At 41.0% G+C, this 22659-nt stretch overlaps 2 protein-coding genes across 6 annotated transcripts in view; one reads left to right on the top strand and one right to left on the bottom strand.

Annotated features, from left to right (window-relative positions):
- Positions 1-1962: 1962 nt before the first annotated feature.
- LOC106605150 (adhesion G protein-coupled receptor E2) overlaps positions 1963-22659 on the top strand; it is a 49265-nt gene continuing 28568 nt past the window's right edge. For all 5 annotated transcript variants that reach the window (XM_045719882.1, XM_045719899.1, XM_045719905.1 and 2 more), the window contains exons 1-2: positions 1963-2540; positions 2886-3015. The gene's annotated coding sequence lies outside the window, so the exon portion shown is untranslated. The remainder of the gene's footprint in view (positions 2541-2885; positions 3016-22659) is intronic.
- Positions 15101-18292, bottom strand: tacd2 (Tumor-associated calcium signal transducer 2). The gene is made up of 7 exons (NM_001141460.1): positions 18083-18292; positions 17104-17205; positions 16642-16900; positions 16350-16415; positions 16084-16246; positions 15691-15930; positions 15101-15492 (listed from the first exon to the last, which is right to left on the bottom strand). Exons 1-7 carry the CDS (start codon positions 18138-18140, stop codon positions 15469-15471), a joined length of 912 nt encoding a protein of 303 aa, NP_001134932.1. The 5' UTR covers positions 18141-18292; the 3' UTR covers positions 15101-15468.

Raw genomic sequence — 22659 nt, 5'->3', positions numbered from 1 at the left:
TCTACGCAGTCGACACCATTCTGTATACTTCTGGCCCTTCTTTGGACACTGTGTTAACTAATCTCCAGACGAGCTTCAATGCCATACAACTCTCCTTCCGTGTCCTCCAACTGCTCTTAAATGCAAGTAAAACTAAATACATGCTCTTCAACCGATAACTGCCCGCACCTGCCCGCCCGTCCAGCATCACTACTCTGGACGGTTCTGACTTAGAATATATGGACAACTACAAATACCTAGGTGTCTGGCTAGACTGTAAACTCTCCTTCCAGACTCACATTAAGCATCTCCAATCCCAAATTAAATCTAGAATCGGCTTCCTATTTCGCAACAAAGCATCCTTCACTCATGCTGCCAAACATACCCTCGTAAAACTGACCATCCTACCGATCCTCAACTTCGGCAATGTCATTTATAAAATAGCCTCCAACACTCTACTCAACAAATTGGATGCAGTCTATCACAGTGCCATCCGTTTTGTCACCAAAGCCCCATATATTTCCCACCACTGTGACCTGTACGCTCTCGTTGGCTGGCCATCGCTTCATACTCGTTGCCAAACCCACTGGCTCCAGGTCATCTACAAGTCTCTGCTAGGTAAAGCCCTGCCTTATCTCAGCTCACTGGTCACCATAGCAGCACCCACCCGTAGCAAGTGCTCCAGCAGGTATATCTCACTGGTCACCCCCAAAGCCAATTCCTCCTTTGGCCGCCTTTCCTTCCAGTTCTCCGCTGCCAATGACTGGAACGAACTGCAAGAATCATTGAAGCTGGAGACTCATATCTCCCTCACTAGCTTTAAGCACCAGCTGTCAGAGCAGCTCACAGATCACTGCACCTGTATATAGCCCATCTGTAAACAGCCCATCCAACTACCTCATCCCCATACTGTATTTATTTATCTTGCCCCTATGCAACCCAGTATCTCTACTTACACATTCATCTTCTGCACATCTACCATTCAAGTGTTTAATTGCTATATTGTAGTACTTCGCCACCATGGCCTATTTATTGCCTTACCTCCCTTATCTTACCTCATTTGCACTCACTGTATATAGACTTTTCTTTTTTTCTACTGTATTATTGACTGTATGTTTGTTTATTCCATGTGTAACTCTGTGTTGTTGTATGTGTCGAACTGCTGTGCTTTATCTTGGCCAGGTCACAATTGTAAATGAAAACTCTCCCTGGTCTTTGTGATTGAATTTGTGCTTGAAATTCATTACTTGACTGATGGACCTTACAGATTATCTGTATGTGTTGGGTACCGAGTTGGGGTAGTATTAAAAATATATATTATTGCACACAGAGTGAGTCCATGCAACTTTTTATGAGATTTGCACATTTTTACTCCTGAACTTATTTAGGCTTGCCATAACAAAAGTGGGTGAATACTTCTATTTAAAAAATGTATTAATTTGTCAACATTTATAGAATTATATTGTCACTTTGACATTCGCCTCTCTCCCTCTCTTCCAGACATGCCAGCTCTTCATCAATGTGGTCATTGATGCTCCAGGGATTGACTAGCACATGTCCCTAGCCCAGAGTGCTTTGCAGGTGTGCCTGACCAACCCAGAGCTACAGAACGAGTTCTTCTGTCAGCTCATCAAATAGACACTCAAGAGACAGCCCCAACAGCCCAGACCCTTGCTGGCGCACATGCACACTCTACACCACAGGGGGGCAGCATGAGTACATGTAAAACTACAAACATTCCACATCTGACAAATGCAATGACTTGTGACGGTCATGAATAGACTGTTGTGAATGCATTATGCCTGCACTAAACAGGAACATGCAGAGTATGTATTTGAACTTGCACATGTGAACTACAATGGATTTAAACAGTTTGCCCTTATCTAGTGTGGATGTATAGGGAGATGACCCAAAACAACAAAGGCATGGAGACTCCAGGTGAGCACACACTCACACATGCACGCATGCAAATTTTCCCTAGTCTGACTTCCTAGTCTCTCATTTGGTAACACAATGCAGAATTTGTCTGCAATTTGACTGTACTTTTCCGTGTCTCGCTCAGGACAGAGGTGAGTAAGTACGCCATCTACTGTCAGTGGTCGGTAGAGCAGACGCAGCTGAAGGGTGACGGAGATCCTGTCTATCCTTAGGAACCCCCTACCACCACTCTACCCTTCAGTCTACCTGTTCATTTCCTCAACAACACAAACCAGGTCTCTTTACCAGTTAGTGTACACAGAGAGAGAGAGAGAGAGCGAGAGCGAGAAATACGAAACTCGTATGGTCCAGACGGCGTCAGTAGCAAGGCACTTCAGGCATGCGCAGACCAGCTCGCATTACCGACCTTTTCTATTGTATTATTGACTGCGTGTTTGTTTATTCCATGTGTAACTCTGTGTTGTTGTTTGTGTCGCACTGCTTTGCTTTATCTTGGCCAGGTCGCAGTTGTAAATGAGAACTTGTTCTCGACTAGCCTACCTGGTTAAATAAAGGTGAAATTAAAAAAAGAAATAAAAATACCCGAAACACTGCCGTAAGACCTCCACTGAGGAACAGCTCGGGTAAGCTGCTGGAATGTGTTCTATTATAAAGACCTGGGTTCAAATACTTTTAGCTGGGTTTGATTTAGGTTTCCTGGCGCAATGGAACCAATAGAATAGTTTTAAAAGTGCGAAGCTCGCTCATCTGGCACTCAGAGGAGGCTAAAGCAAACACTGAAAGTATTTTAAAGATTTGAAATAGTATTTGGACACAGATCTGGTATTATATCCTTCTTTACCCAAGTTTCACACACCATTCTAGGTGGATTTCTATTCTCTCTCGGTCTGACTCTCACATACTTCCTGTTATTTATTAATCCCCTCACATACTCTGTCAATGATGAATGACCTTCTCCCACCCCCCAGGCAACTGTACCGGTGTCTGTCAACCCGATGGGCATCACTCAGGGGTCGAAGTTCATCCGAGTGTGTATACATCTACCTGACTGTGGCCAGGAAGTGGCCTTTCTTCGGGGCCAAGCTGTTTGAAACTGAGGTATGTGCGTGCGTACTGGACAAAGACAATTAAGTTCTTTAAAAATACTTCTGCAATCACACTTACCTATTGGACATTAATAACTTATTTGTTGACATTTTGGCTTACATCATCATTGACCACTCAGCATTGTGTGATTTTTCTATTACCTGCACCACAAAGAGACAAGATGCGGTGGTGCACGTATTAATATTTGCTCTCATAGAAACAAAGAGAACCACAGAAATGGTTGTGTGTTGTGTGTTCTGGTACAAAAGGAAACCCTAAATCACCCACAAGACTACATGCCCAAAAGTATGTGGACACCTGTTCGTCGAACATCTCATTCCAAAATCATGGACATTAATATGGAGTTGATTCCCCCCCCTTTGCTGCTATGACAGCCTCCACTTGGAAGACTCCTGACTAGTTAAATAAACGTTAAATAAATAAATATAAATAAAAAAATATTGGAACATTGCTGCGGGGACTTGCTTCCATTCAGCCACAAGAGCATTAGTGAGGTCGGGCACTGATGTTGGACGATTATCCCAGGCTCGCGATTGCCGTTCCAATTCATCCCAAAGGTGTTCGATGGGGTTGTCAGGGCTCTGTGCAGGCCAGTCAAGTTCTTCCACAATGATCTCTACAAACTTTTTCTGTATAGACCTCGCTTTGTGCAAGGGGACATTATTATACTAAAACAGGAAAGGGCCTTCCCCAAACTGTTGCCACAAATTTGGAAGCACATAATTGTCTAAAATGTCATTGTATAATGTAGCGTTAAGATTTCAATTCACTGGAACTAAGGAGCCTAGCCCAAACCATGAAAAACACCATCAGAACATTATTCCTTTTCCACCAAACTTTACATTTGGCACTATGCATTGGAGCAGGTAGTGTTCTCCTGACATCCGTCAAACCCAGATTTGTCTGTCGGACTGCCATGGAAACCCATTTCAAGAAGCTCCCGACAAACAGTTATTGTGCTGACGTGGTTTCCAGAGGCAGTTTGGAACTCGGTAGTGAGTGTTGCAACTGAGGAGAGACGATTTTTACGTGCTACGTGCTTCAGCACTCGGCAGTCCCGTTCTGTGAGCTCGTGTAGCCTACCGCTTTGCGGCTGAGACAGTTTCCAGTTCACAATAAAAGCACTTACAGTTGACCTGTGGCAGATCTAGCAGGGTAGAAATTTGATGAACTGACTTTTTGGAAAGGTGGCACTATGACGGTGCCACGTTGAATGTCACTGAGCTCTTCAGCAAGGCCATTCTACTGCTAATGTTTGTCTACAGAGATTGTATGGCTGTGTGCTCGATTTTATACACCTGTTAGCAATGGGCGTGGCTGAAATAGCCAAATCCACTAATTTGAAGGGTTAGGGTCCACATACTTTTATATACAGTGCATTCGGAAAGTATTCAGACCCCTTGACTTTTGTTATGATACAGCTTTATCCTAAAAAAAATTCCCCTCATTAATCTACACAAAATACCCCATAGTGACAAAGCAAAAACTATTTTTTACTTTTGTTAATTTATTAAAAATATAAATGTACATTGTTGAAGCACCTTTGACAGCGATTACAGCCTTGAGTCTTACTGGGTATAACGCTACAAGCTTAGCACACCTGTATTTGGGGAGTTTCTCCCATTCTTCTCTGCAAATCCTCTCAAGCTCTGTCAGGTTGGATGGGGAGTGTTGCTATACAACTATTTTCAGGTCTCTCCAGAGATGTTCTATCGGGTTCAAGTCCGGGTTCTGGCTGGGCCACTTAAGGACATTCAGAGACTTGTCCCGAAGCCACTCCTGCATTGTCTTGGCTGTGTGCTTAGGGTTGTTGTCCTGTTGGAAGGTGAACCTTCATCCTAGTCTGAGCACTCTGGAGCAGGTTTTCATCAAGGATCTCTCTTTACTTTGCTCCGTTCATCTTTGCCTCATATCCTGACTAGTCTCCAGGTCCCTGCTGCTGAAAAACATTGCCACAGCATGAGGCTGCCACCACCATGCTTCACCGTAGGGATGGTGCCAGGGTTCCTCCAGACTTGACGCTTAGCATTCAGGCCAAGCAGGCTGTCGTGTGCATTTTACTGAGGAGTGGCTTCCGTCTGGCCACTCTACCATAAAGGCCTGATTGGTGGAGTGCTGCAGAGATGGTTTTCCTTCTGAAAGGTTCTCCCATCTCCACAGAGGAACTCTAGAGCTCTATTAGAGTAGAGTGACCATCGAGTTCTTGGTCACCTCCCTGACCAAGGCCCTTCTCCCTCGATTGCTCAGTTTAGGATGAGTCTTGGTGGTTCCAAACTTCTTCCATTTAAGAATGATGGTAGCCACTGTGTTCTTGGGGACCTTTAATGTAGCAGACAATTTTTGGTACCCTTCCCCCTCAGATCTGTGCCTCGACACAATCCTGTCTCAGAGCTTTACAGACAATTCCTTTGACCTCATGGCTTCGTTTTTGCTCTGACATGCACTGTCAACTGTGGGACCTTATATACAGTACCAGTAAAAAGTTTGGACACACCTACTAATTCAAGGGTTTTTCTTTATTTTCACTATTTTCTACATTGTAAAATAATAGTGAAGACATCAAAACTAGGAAATAACACATGGAATCATGTAGTAACCAAAAAAAAGTGCTAAACAAATCAAAATATATTTTACATTCTTCAAAGTAGCCACCCTTTGCCTTGATGACAGCTTTGCACACTCTTGGCGTTTTCTCAACCAGCTTCATGAGGTAGTCACCTGGGATGCATTTTAATTAACAGGTGTGCCTTGTTAAGTTAATTTGTGGAATTTCTTTGCTTCTTAATGTGTTTGAGCCAATCAGTTGTGTTGTGACAAGGTAGGGTTGGTATACAGAAGATAGCCCTACTTGGTAAAAGACCAAGTCCATATTATGTCAAGAACAGCTCAAATAAGCAAAGAGAAACGACAGTCCATCATTACTTTAAGACATGAAGGTCAGTCAATCCGGAAAATGTCAAGTTTTTCCAAGTGCAGTCGCAAAAACCATTAAGCGCTATGATGAAACTGGCTCTCATGAGGACCGCCACAGGAAAGGAAGACCCAGAGTTACATCTGCTGCAGGGGATAAGTTAAATAGAGTTAACTGCACCTCAGATTGCAGCCCAAATAAATGCTTCACTGAGTTCAAGTAACAGATGCATCTCAACATCAACTGTTCAGAGGAGACTGCGTGAATCAGGCCTTCATGGACAAATTACTACAACAACAAAAAAAACACTACTAAAGGACACCAATTAGAAGAAGAGACTTGCTTTGGCCAAGAAACACGAGCAATGGACATTAGACCGGTGGAAATCTGTCCTTTGGTCTGATGAGTCCAAATTTCAGATTTTTGGTTCCAACCGCCATGTGAGTAGGTGAACGGATGATCTCCACGTGTGGTTCCCACCATGAAGCATGGAGGAGGAGCTGTGATGGTGTGGGGGTGCTTTGCTGATGACACTCTCAGTGATTTATTTAGAATTCAAGGCACACTTAACCAGCGTGGCTACCACAGCATTCTGCAGCGATACGCCATCCCATCTGGTTTGTGCTTAGCGGGACTTTAATTTGTTTTTCAACAGGACAATGACCCAAAACACCCCTCCAGGCTGTGTAAGGGCTATTTGACCAAAAAGGAGAGTTTTGGAATGCTGCATCAGATGACCTGGCCTCCACGGTCACCCGACCTCAACCCAATTGAGATGGTTTGGGATGAGTTGGACCGCAGAGTGAAGGAAACTCAGCTAACAAGTGCTCAGCACATGTGGGAACTCCTTCAAGACTGTTGGAAAAGCATTCCTCATGAAGCTGGTTGAGAGATTGCCAAGAGTGTAAAAAGATGTCATCAAGGCAAATGCTGGCTACTTTGAAGAATATAAAATATATTTTGATTTGTTTAATACTTTTTTGGTTACTACATGATTCCATATGTGTTATTTCATAGTTTTGATGTCTTCACTATTATTCTACAATGTAGAAAATAGTAAAAATCAAGAAAAACCCTTGAATGAGTAGCTGTGTCCAAACTTTTGACTGGTACTGTAGACAGGTGTGTGCCTTTCCAAATCATGTCCAATCAATTGAAATTATGACAGATGGACTGCAATCAAGTTGTTGAAACATATCAAGGATGATCAATGAAAACAGGATGCAGCCTAGTACAATTTTGAGTTTCATAGCAAAGGGTCTGAAGACTTATGTAAAGAAGGTATTTCATTTATTTATTTTGCAAAAATAAAAAAAAACAGTTTTCACTTTGTCATTATGGGGTATTGTGTGTAGTTTTCTGAGGAATTTTTTTTATTTAATCAATTTTAGAATAAGGCTGTAACGTAACAAAATGTGTAAAAAGTCTAGGGGTCTGAATACTTTCCAAAGGCACTGTATCGTGTACTTCCGGTACACACTAGTAACAGATGTGATTTACTTCATCTTAGAGTTAGCCTTTATGAAGCCATGATTGTTATCGTTTAATGTCATAGAGCGGGCCCGCAGGTAGCCTAGTGGTTAGAGCGTTGGGCCAGTAACCAAAAGGTTGCTAGATCGAATCCCTGTGCTGATAAGGTAAAAATCTGTCGTTCTGCCTCTGAACAAGGCAGTTAACCCAACAATTCCTAGGCCGTCATTGTAAATAAGAATTTGTTCTTAACTGACTAGTTAAATAAAGGTTAAATGAGAAAAAAAAATTGATATGCATGTATGTATTATTTGCATTGAATGGCATAGAGATGTTCACCTGTTGTTATTTCTCTGTGCTCTCCCCTGATTTGTCTCTCTGTCCATGTGATTGTTCACTCCACCATGCCCTCTTCAGTGCAGGATGCCTGCCTGTTGTGGCAGGCAGTGCATGAGGATGGCATTAGCTCATTTATATGTCTGTCTTTACCTGTGGAGTCTGTATTCGTCTTTGGGTTTATGCATGGTTTCCTGTGGTTTCCTGCTTGTCTTTCTTCTCACTACGCCTATCACTCTCCATGTTCCATTTGACTGTGTAGAAACTACTGGTGTCCCACCCTTATAAGAACCTGATAATGTTTGGAGCCTGCAGACAGGACTTTATGCTAATAGTAAGCCAGAGCATCGGCAGTAATGCTACCAAAGACAAGCCCACAGAGAAACACCTGTTCACCATGGTCACCTCCAGGGTAAGTGTGTGTGAGGCACACAGACATAGACACACACACTCTCTCTCTCTCTCTCTCTCTCTTTCTCGTGCATTTTCACTCTCCTACTCTCTCACCGCAGCCACTTCCAGAGTCAGAGGCTCAAATTAGCTGTGCATGTTGATTTGCACTCATGTGAGGAGGTCCCATTTTGTTTGGCAGATCAGAAAGATGAACCTTCTCATCTCCAGCTACATCAACAGCGCCCATCAACAAACAGAAAGCCACTCCCCACCACCTCTCTGCCCTCGTCTTACTGGTGGCTCAGCCTGTCAATCTCAAGAGCAAAACGCTAAGGAGCAAGTCAACACTTGCTCCTTAGCGGTCCCGTGTGGCTCAGTTGGTAGAGCATGGTGTTTGCAACGCCAGGGTTGTGGGTTCGATTCCCACGGGGGACCAGTACGGGGGAAAAAAGAAAAAAGAATGTATGTATGAAATGTATTCACTACTGTAAGTCGCTCTGGATAACAGCGTCTGCTAAATGACTAAAAATGTAAATGTAAACACCAGCGGTGGGCAGACCTAGCAGGGCACCACCGCTACTCAAATCAAATGTATTTATATAGCCCTTCGTACATCAGCTGATATCTCAAAGTGCTGTACAGAAACCCAAACCCAGCCTATCTTCTATTGCTTGTTTTATATTCTTTGTAACTCTACTCTCCTGTGATCACCTCCAAGGTTAGTGTGTGATAAACACACACTCACTCACCCTCTCTCTTGTGAGCTCTCGCTCTCCTCCTGTGATCGTCCCCTACAGGCTGTAAGTACAACCACATATATCCGGCCAGGGTATCAGCAGCGTACGTGGAATTAGTGTTGTGTTCAGTAGGTACAAAATGGATTGAAACAGGGAGGCACAATCTTAACCTGTCCAATGAGAAACAACCATTTTCTTTTTACGTTGTGGCTTAATGAACACCACCCAGTCTCTTCTCTGTTCTCATGACAGGGGACTGAGGAACTCCAGTGCAGAGACTTATGACATGGTACAATGGTCAATAGTGAGCCATGTCTCATCACAGGACACTTTCATTAATTCAGCTGTTGATTATTCTCTTCACGTACCAAAGAGCAATGTCAGTATTATTTATTGACAGACAGCCTTAAACTCCAAAGCCTTCTGTGGTTTAAGCTTTTCAGTATCTTCTATTGCTTGTTTTATATTCTTTGTAACTCTGTAGACAATTTACTTCCTGCCTTTTAACTTTTGTACCTCTGGATACTTTTCTTATTGTATTACTGTGACTTATAATGCAAATGTCCAACAGAGGAGCTTTCTGTGTTATTTCTGGGTGTGAAATAACTAAAGGAAACCAAAATGATCAGTGTTTGTATGATATAGCCTTAAAGGGCCAATCCGGAGCTCAAACAATAACAAAGTGTTGTGAAGCTAAACAGTGTTTGTTTACATTGACTTTGTTTACAAACATTTGAGTAAAACAACATTATATCTGGGTTCTGATGGGGTATGATAGTTGAAGTTCATTTATAAGTAATATTCTTCAATAATCAATGGCTATATATACATATAAAGATATATACACTACCGTTCAAAAGTTTGGGGTCACTTAGAAATGTCCTTGTTTTTGAAAGAAAAAATTTGGTACATTAAAATAACATCAAATTGATCAGAAATACAGTGTAGACATTGTTAATTAATGTTGTAAATGACTATTGTAGCTGGAAACGACAGATTTGTTATTGAATATCTACATAGGCGTTCAGAGGCCCATTATCAGCAACCATCACTCCTGTGTTCCAATGGCACATGTGTTAGCTAATCCAAGTTTATAATTTTGAAAGGCTAATTGATCATTAGAAAACGCTTTTGCAATTACGTTAGCACAGCTGAAAACTGTTGTTCTGATTAAAGAAGCAATAAAACTGGTCTTCTTTAGACTGGTTGAGTATCTGGAGCTTCAGCATTTGTCGGTTCGATTACAGGCTCAAAATGGCCAGAAACAAATAACTTTCCTCTAAAACTAGACAGTCTATTCTAGTTCTGAGAAATGAAGGCTATTCCATGTGAGAAATTGCCAAAAAACGGAAGATCTCGTACAACGCTGTGTACTACTCCCTTCACAGAAAAGTGCAGACTGGCTCTAACCAGAATAGAAAGATGAGTGGGAGGCCCCGGTGCACAACTGAGCAAGAGGACAAGTACATTAGTGTCTAGTTTGAGAAACAGATGCCTCACAAATCCTCAACTGGCAGCTTCATTAAATAGTACCCGCAAAACACCAGTCTTAACGTCAACAGTGAAGAGGCGACTCCAGGATGCTGGCCTTCTAGGCAGAGTTGCAAAGAAAAAGCCATATCTCAGACTGGCCAATAAAAAGAAAAGATTAAGATGGGCAAAAGAACACCGACACTGGACAGAGATTGTTTTTTTTCTTTGCAACTCTGCCTAGAAGGCAAAAACAAGGACTTTTCTAGGTGACCCCAAACTTTTGAACTGTAGTGTGTGTGTATATATATACTCTCAGTTGAAGTCGGAAGTTTACATACACCTTAGCCAAATACATTTCAACTCAGTTTTTCACAATTCCTGACATTTAATCCTAGTAAAAATTCCCCGTCTTAGGTCAGTTAGGATAACCACTTTATTTTAAGAATGTGAAATGTGAGAATAATAGTAGAGTGAGTTTTTCGAGCATTTTATTTCTTTCATCACATTCCCAGTGGGTCAGAAGTTTACATACACTCAGTTAGTATTTGGTAGCATTGCCTTTAAATTGTTTAACTTGGGTCAAACGTTTCGGGTAGCCTTCCACAAGCTTCACACAATAAGTTGGGTGAATTTTGGCCCATTCCTCCTGACAGAGCTGGTGTAACCGAGTCAGGTTTGTAGGCCTCCTTGCTTGCACATGCCTTTTCAGTTCTGCCCACAAATTGTCTATAGGATTGAGGTCAGGGCTTTGTGATGGCAACTCCAATACGTTGACTTTGTTGTCCACAACTTTGGAAGTATGCTTGGGGTTATTGTCCATTTGGAAGACCCGTTTGCGACCAAGCTTTAACTTCCTAACTGGAATGTCTTGAGATGTTACTTCAATATATGCACATAATTTTCCTCCCTCATGATGCCATCTATTTTGTGAAGTGCACAAGCCTCCACCTTTTTCCTCCAAACAACGATGGTCATTATGGCCAAACAGTTCTTTTTTTGTTTCATCAGACCAGAGGACATTTCTCATAAAAGTACGATCTTTGTCCCCATGTGCAGTTGCAAACCATAGTCTGTCTTTTTTATGGCGGTTTTGGAGCAGTGGCTTCTTCCTTGCTGAGCGGCCTTTCAGGTTATGTCGATATACAGTAGGACTCGTTTTACTGTGGATTTAGATACTTTTGTACCTGTTTTCTCCAGCATCTTCGCAAGGTCCTTTGCTGTTGTTCTGGGATTTATTTGCACTTTTCGCATCAAAGTACGTTCATCTCTAGGAGACAGAACGCGTTTCCTTCCTGAGCGGTATGATGCGTGGTCCCATGGTGTTTATACTTGCGTGCTATTGTTGGTACAGATGAACGTGGTACCTTCAGGCGTTTGGAAATTTCTCCCAAGGATGAACCAGACTTGTGGAGGTCTACAATTTTTTCTGAGGTCTTGGCTGATTTCTTTTGATTTTCCCATGATGTCAAGCAAAGAGGCAGTGAGTTTGAAGGAAGGCCTTGATATACATCCACAGGTACACCTCCAATTGACTCAAATGGTGTCAATTAGCCTATCAGAAGCTTCTAAAGCCATGACATCATTTTCTGGAATTTTCCAAGCTGTTTAAAGGCACAGTCTGTAAACAATTGTTGGAAAAATTACTTGTGTCATGCGCAAAGTAGATTTGCCAAAACTATAGTTTGTTAACAACAAATTTGTGGAGTGGTTGAAAAACGAGTTTTAATGACTCTAACCTAAGTGGATGTAAACTTCCGACTTCAACTTTATATTCATATTTATCATTCATTTAACAGTCCAAAAATGGATGTAGTCATTCCTTATTGGTTCTTTAAAAACAAGTGCCATGTAGGATATGATTATTTAGTGGATATGGGATAACGTAGGATGTTGTTTTAGCTAGTTAGGCTGCTGTTTTAGCAAACTGGCCTTACGGTTGGATAGATGAAGAGGATTATTTTATGATAGTTAGTTGTATGTGCATAGATTAAGGAAAGGTTAGTGGTGTAAGTGACTAGTTTGTGGAGACATCGGAAAGTATGCAATGGAAGTGAGTGATGCACGGTACTGTGGAAGTGGTACAGTACAGTATTGAGAAAGACTGCTTTATGAACAGAGTAGTTGGTATGTTATGATATGGTCGTGCCCTCTGGGTTACTGAGTGGCGTGTAGTGTGGTGAAACTGAAATGGTCCGAAACTCAACCTACTAGATTACTGCTAGGTGACCAGTGACCACCATGTTTTCACTTATTCTTTCAGATCAGCCAAGATTAAGAAATAGGAACATAGAACCTGTTTTTTTGTCTTAAAGACATCCTCCAGCGATTTAAAGAAAAAAACGACATCCTACGTGTGTGTATATATACAGTAAAGTACACAAACTAAAGCATAAAAAAAAATGTTTTGAGCAAAATAGTGTTAAGCAAATCAGGTGTTAAATGAGGTGAAAAGGAGACTGTAGTGCCACAAAGAGGCTGTTGTTCAGTGATAGGATGTGGTGTTTGAGAGAGTGGATTGATGGAATAATATTGGACAGTGATTGAAAAGCATGTGCGCTGTTTCACAAGAGTTGTGGGCCTGTGAGGGCAAAGAGACATCTAAGAAAGTAAAGCAGTGGTGTTACAGTGGAAGTGGGAGGAGTTTGGGAAGGTGTGACAGTTGACAAGTTCCCTCAGAGGACAGGAATTTAAACCAAAGCATGACTATTTATTCAATTTTGAATAACTGGAAAGCATATTTTTAGATCAGTATGATAATTTATTAGAATTTTGAACTGCTTGTTTCCTATGTGAGTTCTTGCTGTATGTCATTCCCAAATGCAAGCTTATAATGCACCATCGAGAGCATTCTGACCAGTTGCATCTCCACTTGGTATGAAAACTGCTCGGAATCTGACCGTAAGGCACTACAGAGGGTAGTGCGTACTGGGGTCAAGCTTCCAACCATCCAGGACCTATACACAAGGCGGTGTCAGGAAGGCCCAAAAAATTGTCACTCCAGTTACCCAAGTCATAGACTGTTCTCTCTGCTACCGCACGGCAATCGGTACCGGAGCTTCAAGTCTAGGACCAAAAGGCACTTTAACTTCCCATGATAGGCTGTTCTGTGGTAGATGCTGTGGAGCTTAATAGGGCCTGCCGGGAACTGACACACCCTCATTCCAGGTACGGAGGAGTAGGGGGAAAGGGGACATACAACACCCAAACCTGTCTAAACTAGTTAGAGGCACTTTGTGTTGCTTATGAGAGGGGGAAACAATGAGATAAAAGGAAGAAGAGTTTGAAAGGGAAACATAGGCAAAGCAATTGGTAATGACTATTGAAAATGCCTATTATTTATTCCTTGATAAAGCTATTTTTGTATATGTGTGTATTTTAGTTCTTATTTAAAGAAAAAAGAGAAACTCCAGTAAGAAAGTCCTTTGTCATTAATGTACCAAATGTATGATGACAGTGATTTTACAGTAAGGTGCCCGATTCATTGGTCCAATAATGTAACACCTGGAAACACTCAGACACATCCCAAAATGCTACCTAGTTGTACTGCTTGTAAAAAATTCCAGAACCAAACAATGTGAGCAAGCTGGGACAGGTTATCCGTGGATAGCTTCTGGTGTTAATGCGGTAATGACTGCCTGTCTGGTACCTTTTCAAATACAATACTGTTTAAAAAGGTGAATCTTAACCTGACAATATGGCTAATAATCTTTCTCTGTATAACTGCTGATATAAACTATTAACCAGTCTCGCTACAGAATTCCACTGATGCGCTATGACCTTGTACTTTGATTTAACTTTCTAACACTAAGGGCCTTATATACAGGTTGGCATGCCACCTCCTAATAACATGGCTCTCTGTAGACTTGAGTATTATGAGGACCTCAACTTGACAAACAGGTTTGACGTAATGCCAAATGGTTTCAGAGCAGAGGTTGACTAACCACATCCCTCACGAAATAGGTGGGGTCATAGTATCTACACGCAGGCCCTTCTCAGTCGACTGACATACATTCTCAAAGTTATTTTAGTTCACGTGAACAAGCTCAATGAGATCTTTCATTAAAAATCCCCACATTCAAGGTCGTAATTCATCTACCTGAAAAAGACATACATTAACATAATGATCCCATGACCGTAAGGTCCATGAAGACACCGGTAGCATTTCCAGAGTATCACAGATACTGAACAGGTGAACACACCCTAGTCTCTTCACCAGTATATCCAAATACAAACGGAATACATTGGTTTGGAGTGTTGAAACTGGTTCTGAAGCATACATTGTGGTTACTGTTTCCACCCTAACCGAGCTCATCTGGGATCAAGTCAAGAGTTGTGTAACTAGGCATGTCATGAAGTACCTCATTTACCTGCACTGTTGGGAGCTAGGGACAAGCATTTAGCTACATCTGCTAAATGTTTGTGACCAAATAATTAGTTACAATACATGGATGTGTATCACTCAAGACCAATACTAGCCATAAACTTGTTTAGGGGTGACCATGTTAGTTTAGATATGTTTTTTTTATAGACTTGATTTGAGTATATTCCTCATTAGTTAGCCAGGCTGGGAAACAAAGTAATTTCATGCCAATTGTTCCCCTCCCCCATTAGTGTGACTCTGCACAGTAATTTTCCATTGAGCAACCTTAAAGGTATACCTGGCTCTAATGCTGAACACCATTAAACTCAGTTTAAGAACCCCCTTGTCATTTTAGAGGCAAATAAATGGATTGTAACAAAATTAAGGCAAAGGATATATTTGAAGACACTTTATTAAAAACAGACAATCCATCAAAACAAAATGCATATGAAACTGTACAGTCTGCAGCATTCAGACTTCATTTAATAAAAATATTGATGCATTTAAATCAACCTGGACATGTATCCTGTGTTTCTGAAGCACTGTAGCTTTGCCATTTTACAGACATTAGGATTTAAATGACAACCGTTTATATACAAAGACGCTTGTGGTAGTAACAGTGCCAAATAAAAAGACCAGTCCTTTAAAAACGGCATCCCTCAAGTAACATTATTAAAAACAGCACAATTGCAAACAATGTTTTGTTAAAGGGCTATATACAAGCTGTTAATATTCCAGCGTAGAACTGACTGGTGAAGGGTTGTCTACAGGGCCTCCATCTCTCTGGGCTGAAAGTGAAAGCAACCAAACAAAACATTACGCATCACGGGGCAATTGGTTTTTCAATGTGCCAGTATGGTTTTAAAATGTGGTTAATGTCCTTACTGTATACATAAAACCATGACCACAACAGGAACAGCTTATAGATGCAGTGTTTCAAATGCTTCCTTAACCTCGTTATCAGAGGAACATGTTGGACCACTCACCTCGGCCTTGCTGTACTTCTGCTCTCGCTTCCTCGCAAAGAAAAGGACCAGCAGTCCGGCGACCACGGCCAGGATGACCACCACGATGACTGCGATAATGCCCCCAGTCAGTTTCTTCATGGTGAAGGTGGGAGCCTCCTCATCCACATAGTACACCAAGATGTTCTCCATCTCCAGCTTCTGACCGTCCACACTGGGCGCAAACTTTTCTTGGTTCGCGAACAGGGGCAGCACCTTGACCTGGGAATAACATGGAATATTCGCAGGTCAATAATCTGGGTTTTGATTTTAGTATGTTTTATTTAACTGAGGTCAGAAGACATATGCCAAGGGAGACCATGATATGCGTCACTGAAGTGAAACAGCAAAGGGAGGGGAGAGGTCATGACTTACGTCTTTCTCCATGTAGTAGGCCATACGCGATAGGTCGGCTTTACGGTCTCCCTTCGCCTTCTGGACATCGACAATGATCATGCGAGCGTCGGGGTCATACTCCACCTCCTTCACAAGGGTCTTGTCAAAGCTGTAACGCGTCTCGATGGCATTTGCAATGGCACTGCAGGAGGACAAAGTTCAGTGAGTAGTTTCATGCACGTGTTATTATAGCACTCGTGAAATGTGAAGTTGACCCCAATATCATGAAACGGACAAATACTTACGCCTGCAACTTAGAAGCATCCACGGCTTTGCTCACTTCCTTGTGCTTGAGCTCCAGGCGAACCCAACTGGAGGAGAGAGGGACGGGGTTAGATTTCAATACCCAGTACAATTGCCTAGTCATCAGAATTTAGATTCATCCTATCACTTACCTTTTCTTAATCATCCTGAATTGATGTTTCACTAGCATAATACGTGTGCCCCGTCTGTACACAAGTTAAAGCTGAAGCCACATCCTGCACGAATGATGGCAACCCATGATTCTTAATCTCTAGACACATGATATAAACTTACTAGGTCTCCACGAGCTTCTCACACTTGAGGCTCTTGTCTCCCTTGTCGGTTCTGCGCACGCCAGCACTGTTGACACACCAACACTCCTCAGTGTTGTTGCACTGTTTGGCACGGAAGGCACCAGTGGCCTCACAGACCGGGTCATAGATACCATCATTGTCCACAAAGGCGGTCTCAACTGGCTTTCCTCCAGTACGAGTGGACAGGTTGTTCTTAGCACGGTACATCTCTGCCTTCATCAGGTAGCATTTGGGGATCACTAACAGAGGGATAAGAGACTATAAGAATCATTCATAGGCAAAATAACACTGGACACACCAGTCCCAGAAAACAGTTTCTACCCACAAACCCCTTTTTAATAAAATGGATGTAGGCTAGTTGTAATACTTATATCAGGAAGTATTAAAAAGTTACCCAAATGAGATTAATGTTGCTTGACATAGTAATGAGAGAGGTACTTGCATGTAGAGCAGTTCAGGTTTTGTGCCATACCAGCTTCAACCATAATGCTACACGTGCAAGGGGTGCCATCGCATGTAGCCCACTTCATACTGTCACATTTGCCTGTGGAAGACAAATTAAACATGAGGCTAGTCTGAAATACACAATTGGTACAGCCTGAAACTAATACTTGCAAAGTCGTGTACATTTCTTTACAAGCCAGAACGTATTTTTATTTTTTTACATTTAAAAAAGTATGACTTGGTTCTCTGTGCGGTTTGGCCAACAGTTGCCCGATATGAGACGAAATATCCACACGAAAGTGTTGTTTACCCGACTTAAATAGAGACCCGGTAGGTAGCGGTTATATGGTTCGTTAAAGTTAGGAACATTTACACGAGTTTGCAAACATTCGTTTTAGGCTGTATTTACACCAATTAAAAAGTGTATTACAGGCTGACTAATCAGACTACCATGAGGCCAACAACAGGCGATGTAATGGAGTAATAAATAGCCCTGTTTATTAGAGCGGAAGCAGTTAAAAACAACAGGAATTCCCATAGAGGGTGTAGGCCTACAGGTAACGTTAGAGAGCTCGAACTGGGCGTTGGTTACACACAACAATACCTCCCGACCCCCACTCTTTAACACACCGAAACTAGTCTCGTTGGAAGAGAATTATGTCCAATGTATAAAGGAAACATACAAATTGTGTAACATGCAACGTCATTGTAATATTTTGGCCATAAACAAATTGGTTTATCATACCGAAATGCTTGATTTGAGCTGGCTGTTTAGGGCTAGGCAGCGAAACGCAGAGGTCAATAACAAAAAAAAAAGTTAACTTGTTAGCTATCAATTTTGGGACGGACTGCCTCGAACTATCAAAATTGGCTAGAGATTATGGCTACTTAAATATGTATTCTCATAAAAATAAAAAAAACGACATGCTAATAAACACTTCCCATTGTTAAAATGCTTAAATTAAAAATGAACTTACATTGAGCTGAGGCACCCACTGCGAAAGTCGCAAGAAGAAGTGCAATCCAAATCGTCATGGTTGAAACCTTGAGAACAAACGAAATGTCCTTTAGTAAGCGTTGTGACCGTCCAGCACAAAGCACCAAGATGGAGTAAACACCTGAGCGACACCAGGGTCCTTTTCTTTCCACGGGTGCGGCTCGTCCAACCAGTTGAGATTAACTCCAATGAGATCTTGTTCACCAAACAAGCACTGATACGGATTGGTGAGCAATGGTGTTTGTGTAATTCCTTAAACAATTCGATATCACCTGTGAAGACACTTAAGCCATCGAATTTATAAAATGTAATACTGTATCTGATACTGACAGCTGTAGTTGAAAAATACTTTGATTTCCAAGAACAGAGTCAGTCTCATGACGTCGGCTAATTTAAATAATGAGGACTGTGTGTGGCGTTTTACCTGACTCGCCTTTTTTCCTTCACGACCATAGGAAACAATCTCTCTCTCTCTCTCTATTCAAAGAGGCTTTATTGGCATGGGAAATATTTGTTTTACTATTAGCAATGTGCAAATAGTTGGAAGATAAATCATGGGAAGTAGTGGGAAGATAAATCATGTTTTCCAAAACTTGGTCTTTGGGACAACAATGGGGTGCACATTTTGCCCTAGTATTACACAGATGATTCAAACAATCAACTAATCATCAAGCTTTCTTCTCTTGAGAGCCAGGTCTGGTATGTTGACCTCTCAATATCAAGGCTATGCTCACTGAGTCTACATAGTATCTCTCTCTTGTGTATGTGTGATGTAAACATATGTTTCCCATGCAAATAAAGCCCTTTGAATATAATTAAGAGAGAAAGATAGGAAGGGCAAGAGAGAAAGAGGGCGAGAAAGATGGAGAACAATCTAATTTAGAAAAGACAAAAATGTATATAATCAAACTACTGCCAATGAAAGATGAGGTAGAGTTTTTCTCAGATCCCAAAATTGAGATCCGAACCAAATCCGTTAAATTCATACCTGACCCCAACTGGATCCGGTCTTTAAAAAACAAAATGTATATCCAAGGTGGACCAGATCCGACCCAAACATGTCCGAGCTGAGAGAGAATTGGATCCAAATGGGATTGGGTCTGTATCACATAAAATGCAGATTTATTGCCTCGCAAGCCAGCGAAATAGTTTTTACTTGTCTGACAGTAAACTTTAACTGTGCATTTTCAGTTGTATCTAAAATAATTTATTTGTGCTCTACAGCTTAGCATTTTAATGATGACATCCCAATAGTTAGATGTAGAACATTGAGGTTTTCAGAAATGTTTGCCTTATTTCTGTTGACCAAATATTTTAGTAGGATTGTTTTATGTGATAGTGTGCCAGACTGCAAGCATGCTGCAAATAGTTAACTTTTGTCTGTAACCTAATATTCCGTAGGCCTATTCTTTTACTGAGCAATATTACAAACTATCCCATTTAACTGTTTTGATCAACATTGATTTAGACTAAAGGTAGGCTATAGCCTGTTTGACCAATTCAAAATCAAATTTGAATAGGCTATGGAAGGCTTGAGTCTCCCATCTGCATTCCTGTGTCATTTTCAACAATTGGGATTTATAGGTCAAGGTTAGTGGGCTATTCCCACTATGACAAAGCTATACTTGGATGTAGAATATAGAGTTTATCAGAGATCTGTTCTTTTGTTTCTGTTGACGGAATTTTTGAGATTAGAATACTTTTATTTTGTGAGTTTAGGATGCTAGTGAGTGTTGTGTGTTAGACATGTTTTGGTAGGCTTTAACTCAGGTCTAACTCAATATAATAATCTAATAAGTTTTGTTCTAAATGAAATTTAGGCCTGCAGAATCAGCCTATACAGCCTGAGATTGTTTTGGTTGCGGGTTTGACAGAAAAGTCATCCATGCCACAGCTGTGTAGGTCTACTGTCCAAGAGAGTTAATAAAATATTAATCAGTAGCTCTGTTTCCATCCAATTGGCAACAGATTTTCATGGGAAATTTCTAAAATCTGCATATAAACAATATGCTCATTTTCCCACCAGATATGTTTCCATCAAATTGACTTGTTGTAGATAAAAGGCTATGCGTTATGTACAAAAAAAAGCTAATTTTATTTGTCAAATGGCAGCCAAGTATCAATTATCATGTCACCAGAATAAGACCCTCAGTATTTATTGGGAAGGAGCAATCAAGCTCATCACCTTGCACTTTCACCACCCTGAAGTTCATCATTTATTTCATCTGTAGCTTATTAATAAACTGCATACTTTCCCGACCAGTCATATACACAACATTGTCATCCTGTGACTCCAAGTTTACTTCAATATGGTTATTATATCAATATTTGGGCATAAAAGCGTTTCCACCGACATTTCTCGTATAATTCATTTTACCGCAACCTGGTCTCAGAGCATTTACTATTATACTCAATGGAGTGTCTCATATTTACATACAGAATAATACGAAATCCTCTGAGACCAGGAAGTTAACCAACAAAAATACCCCACCTTGTCTAGCATATTTTGTTTTGTCAACATTTGGAAAGTTTACCAAAACATTTTCTGTTTCCATCAGCCCTGTCATGATTTTTTTTTTATCTGACATGTAGGCCTACTAAAAATAAAAAGGTTGGATGGAAACCTGCTTAGTGAAGAGAGACGTCCTGATATGTCTTACGCCACAGGTGTCAAACTCATTCCATGGAGGATCGATTGGCTGTGGGAATTTATTTCATATTGACTGATTTCCTTATATGAACTGTAACTCGGTAAAAGCTTTGAAATTGTTTCATGTTGCATTTATATTTTTTCTCAGTGTAATTTTGGACAGGTCAATAGGCTGTTTCACATATTCACACAGATCCGAGGCCCGTGGCCACTGAGCGGGATCTAACCCTTGATTCAAGAGTTAACTACAAAATGTCTCAGGTAATCGGGTTCAGGTAGATCCGTGAAGACCTCTAATGAGAGGTAATCAGAATATGTATTAACGGTAGGCTATTTTGAGATAATCAAAATGTATAAATGAGATATTTTCCCTACAATGATTACACCCTGCTGTTATATATATTCTAAAATCTGCATATAAACAATATGCTCATATATATACACATACACACAGTATCATTTGAACAACCCAGGTAAAAAAAAAAATCTCAGGAAACCAAAACCAAAGGTAGAAACAACACTAATCAGTTTTGCTGATGCACTGACGGAAGTCTCCATGGTGATGACTAATTTGGCTATGAGTCATATTTCTCAGATGGATCAGATAAGGCAGTGTGGAAAATCATTTAGGCTACTCATCTACCAGTGGAAAATGTATCGTACAACATGACTAAACATGAGTTTTATCTGAAATACGATCATTTCAAAGATGTTTGATCAGAAAATAAAAAAGGCATATCAAAACTCTATCCAGGTTCCACCTGGGCACTAAAATGATAAACCAGACAGGTAGTTTACCTTTAACTGGCCTTATCAACACAGTAGTACTTTATTACCTATATTATCTACCTGTAGCCTTTATCTCACCACACAGCTGATTAGCAGGTCTGCCAGTGAATAGCCTCTGCCAAATTCCCAACAACCTGATATTCCGGTTTTCAGAGGAAGTGGAGAGAGAGCCTGTGACTAAACATCCACTTTTGGACGTTAACAAGGCGACACTCCATCTTAACTCCTCCTCCACATTTACTGGATTGGTTAAACAGTGTAGAAGAGAAACTCACCCGAATGTTTTTTTTCTTCTGGTCAAGACCAGTAGTCCAATGTAAGGGATCTAATTTCAGACCTTTATTTTATGCCAGCTATGTTATGTTAACAAGTGAAGTACCTACAATGAGACCACAAAGCGTCTCAGATTAGAAGGGCTGATCTAGGATCAGATTCTCCTTGTAGACCATAATGAATAAGAAGACAGACTTGATCCTAGATCAGCGCTCCTACTCTGAGACGCTTTGTGAATGCAGGCCCTGATTCTTAGTGCCGATTTTAGCATGTAAATCTTGGTGGGGCAAACTTTTGTTTGTTGTTGATGCATGCCAGCAAAGCCGCTACACAACACAAAACTAAACAATACATTAACTGCAGTATAACGGTGACAAATGGTGCCCACAAACAGTTAGGGGCTACATAAAGCAGTCCCAACAACAGAGCTTTCTTTTCAGCACCATGGAGTGAATCCTTACCACTGCTAAACATGGCTATCAGCGGAGACTTTTCTGGCAGCGAAACAGTTAATTCAGCCTCATTTACTGCCTTTTTAAAAAACATAGCTGATATGACTGACTTGCTTGAAGAAATCTGGTTTCTACTCACAATTGAGATGTACAAACTATGGCATAAGGGAACGATGAGCAGATAAGAGACAGTCCGTAATTTTGATTAAGACATTAATGAGCGAGCTAAGACGGACGTAGTCAATTTAACTATATGTTCAGCACTTTTGAAATGTACAGCGACATAATTCAAAACATGGCCCGTTCTTACAGTATTCTTCCTGTACACCAAGTCAGAACTGTAGGATAAATAAAGGGGCATACAGTATAAGCAGACAATGAAAGCTCTTACAA

The sequence above is a fragment of the Salmo salar genome, chromosome ssa01 (assembly GCF_905237065.1).
Source record: "Salmo salar chromosome ssa01, Ssal_v3.1, whole genome shotgun sequence".
In the NCBI taxonomy this organism is placed as follows: Eukaryota; Metazoa; Chordata; class Actinopteri; order Salmoniformes; family Salmonidae; genus Salmo; species Salmo salar.
Note: the sequence above shows the minus strand (reverse complement) of the source record. Positions and strands in the feature narration are given on the sequence as shown.

Bases quoted from the DNA above. Each gene is read 5' to 3' on its own strand.
- tacd2 (NM_001141460.1), bottom strand. From the start codon at position 18,140: ATGACGATTTGGATTGCACTTCTTCTTGCGACTTTCGCAGTGGGTGCC. The intron at 16,901-17,103 runs GCAAGTACCTCT...TCCCTCTGTTAG, and splicing joins AAACCTGAACTGCTCTACAT to TGATCCCCAAATGCTACCTG. The intron at 16,416-16,641 runs GTAAGTTTATAT...TCTCTCCTCCAG, and splicing joins GAGAAGCTCGTGGAGACCTA to TTGGGTTCGCCTGGAGCTCA.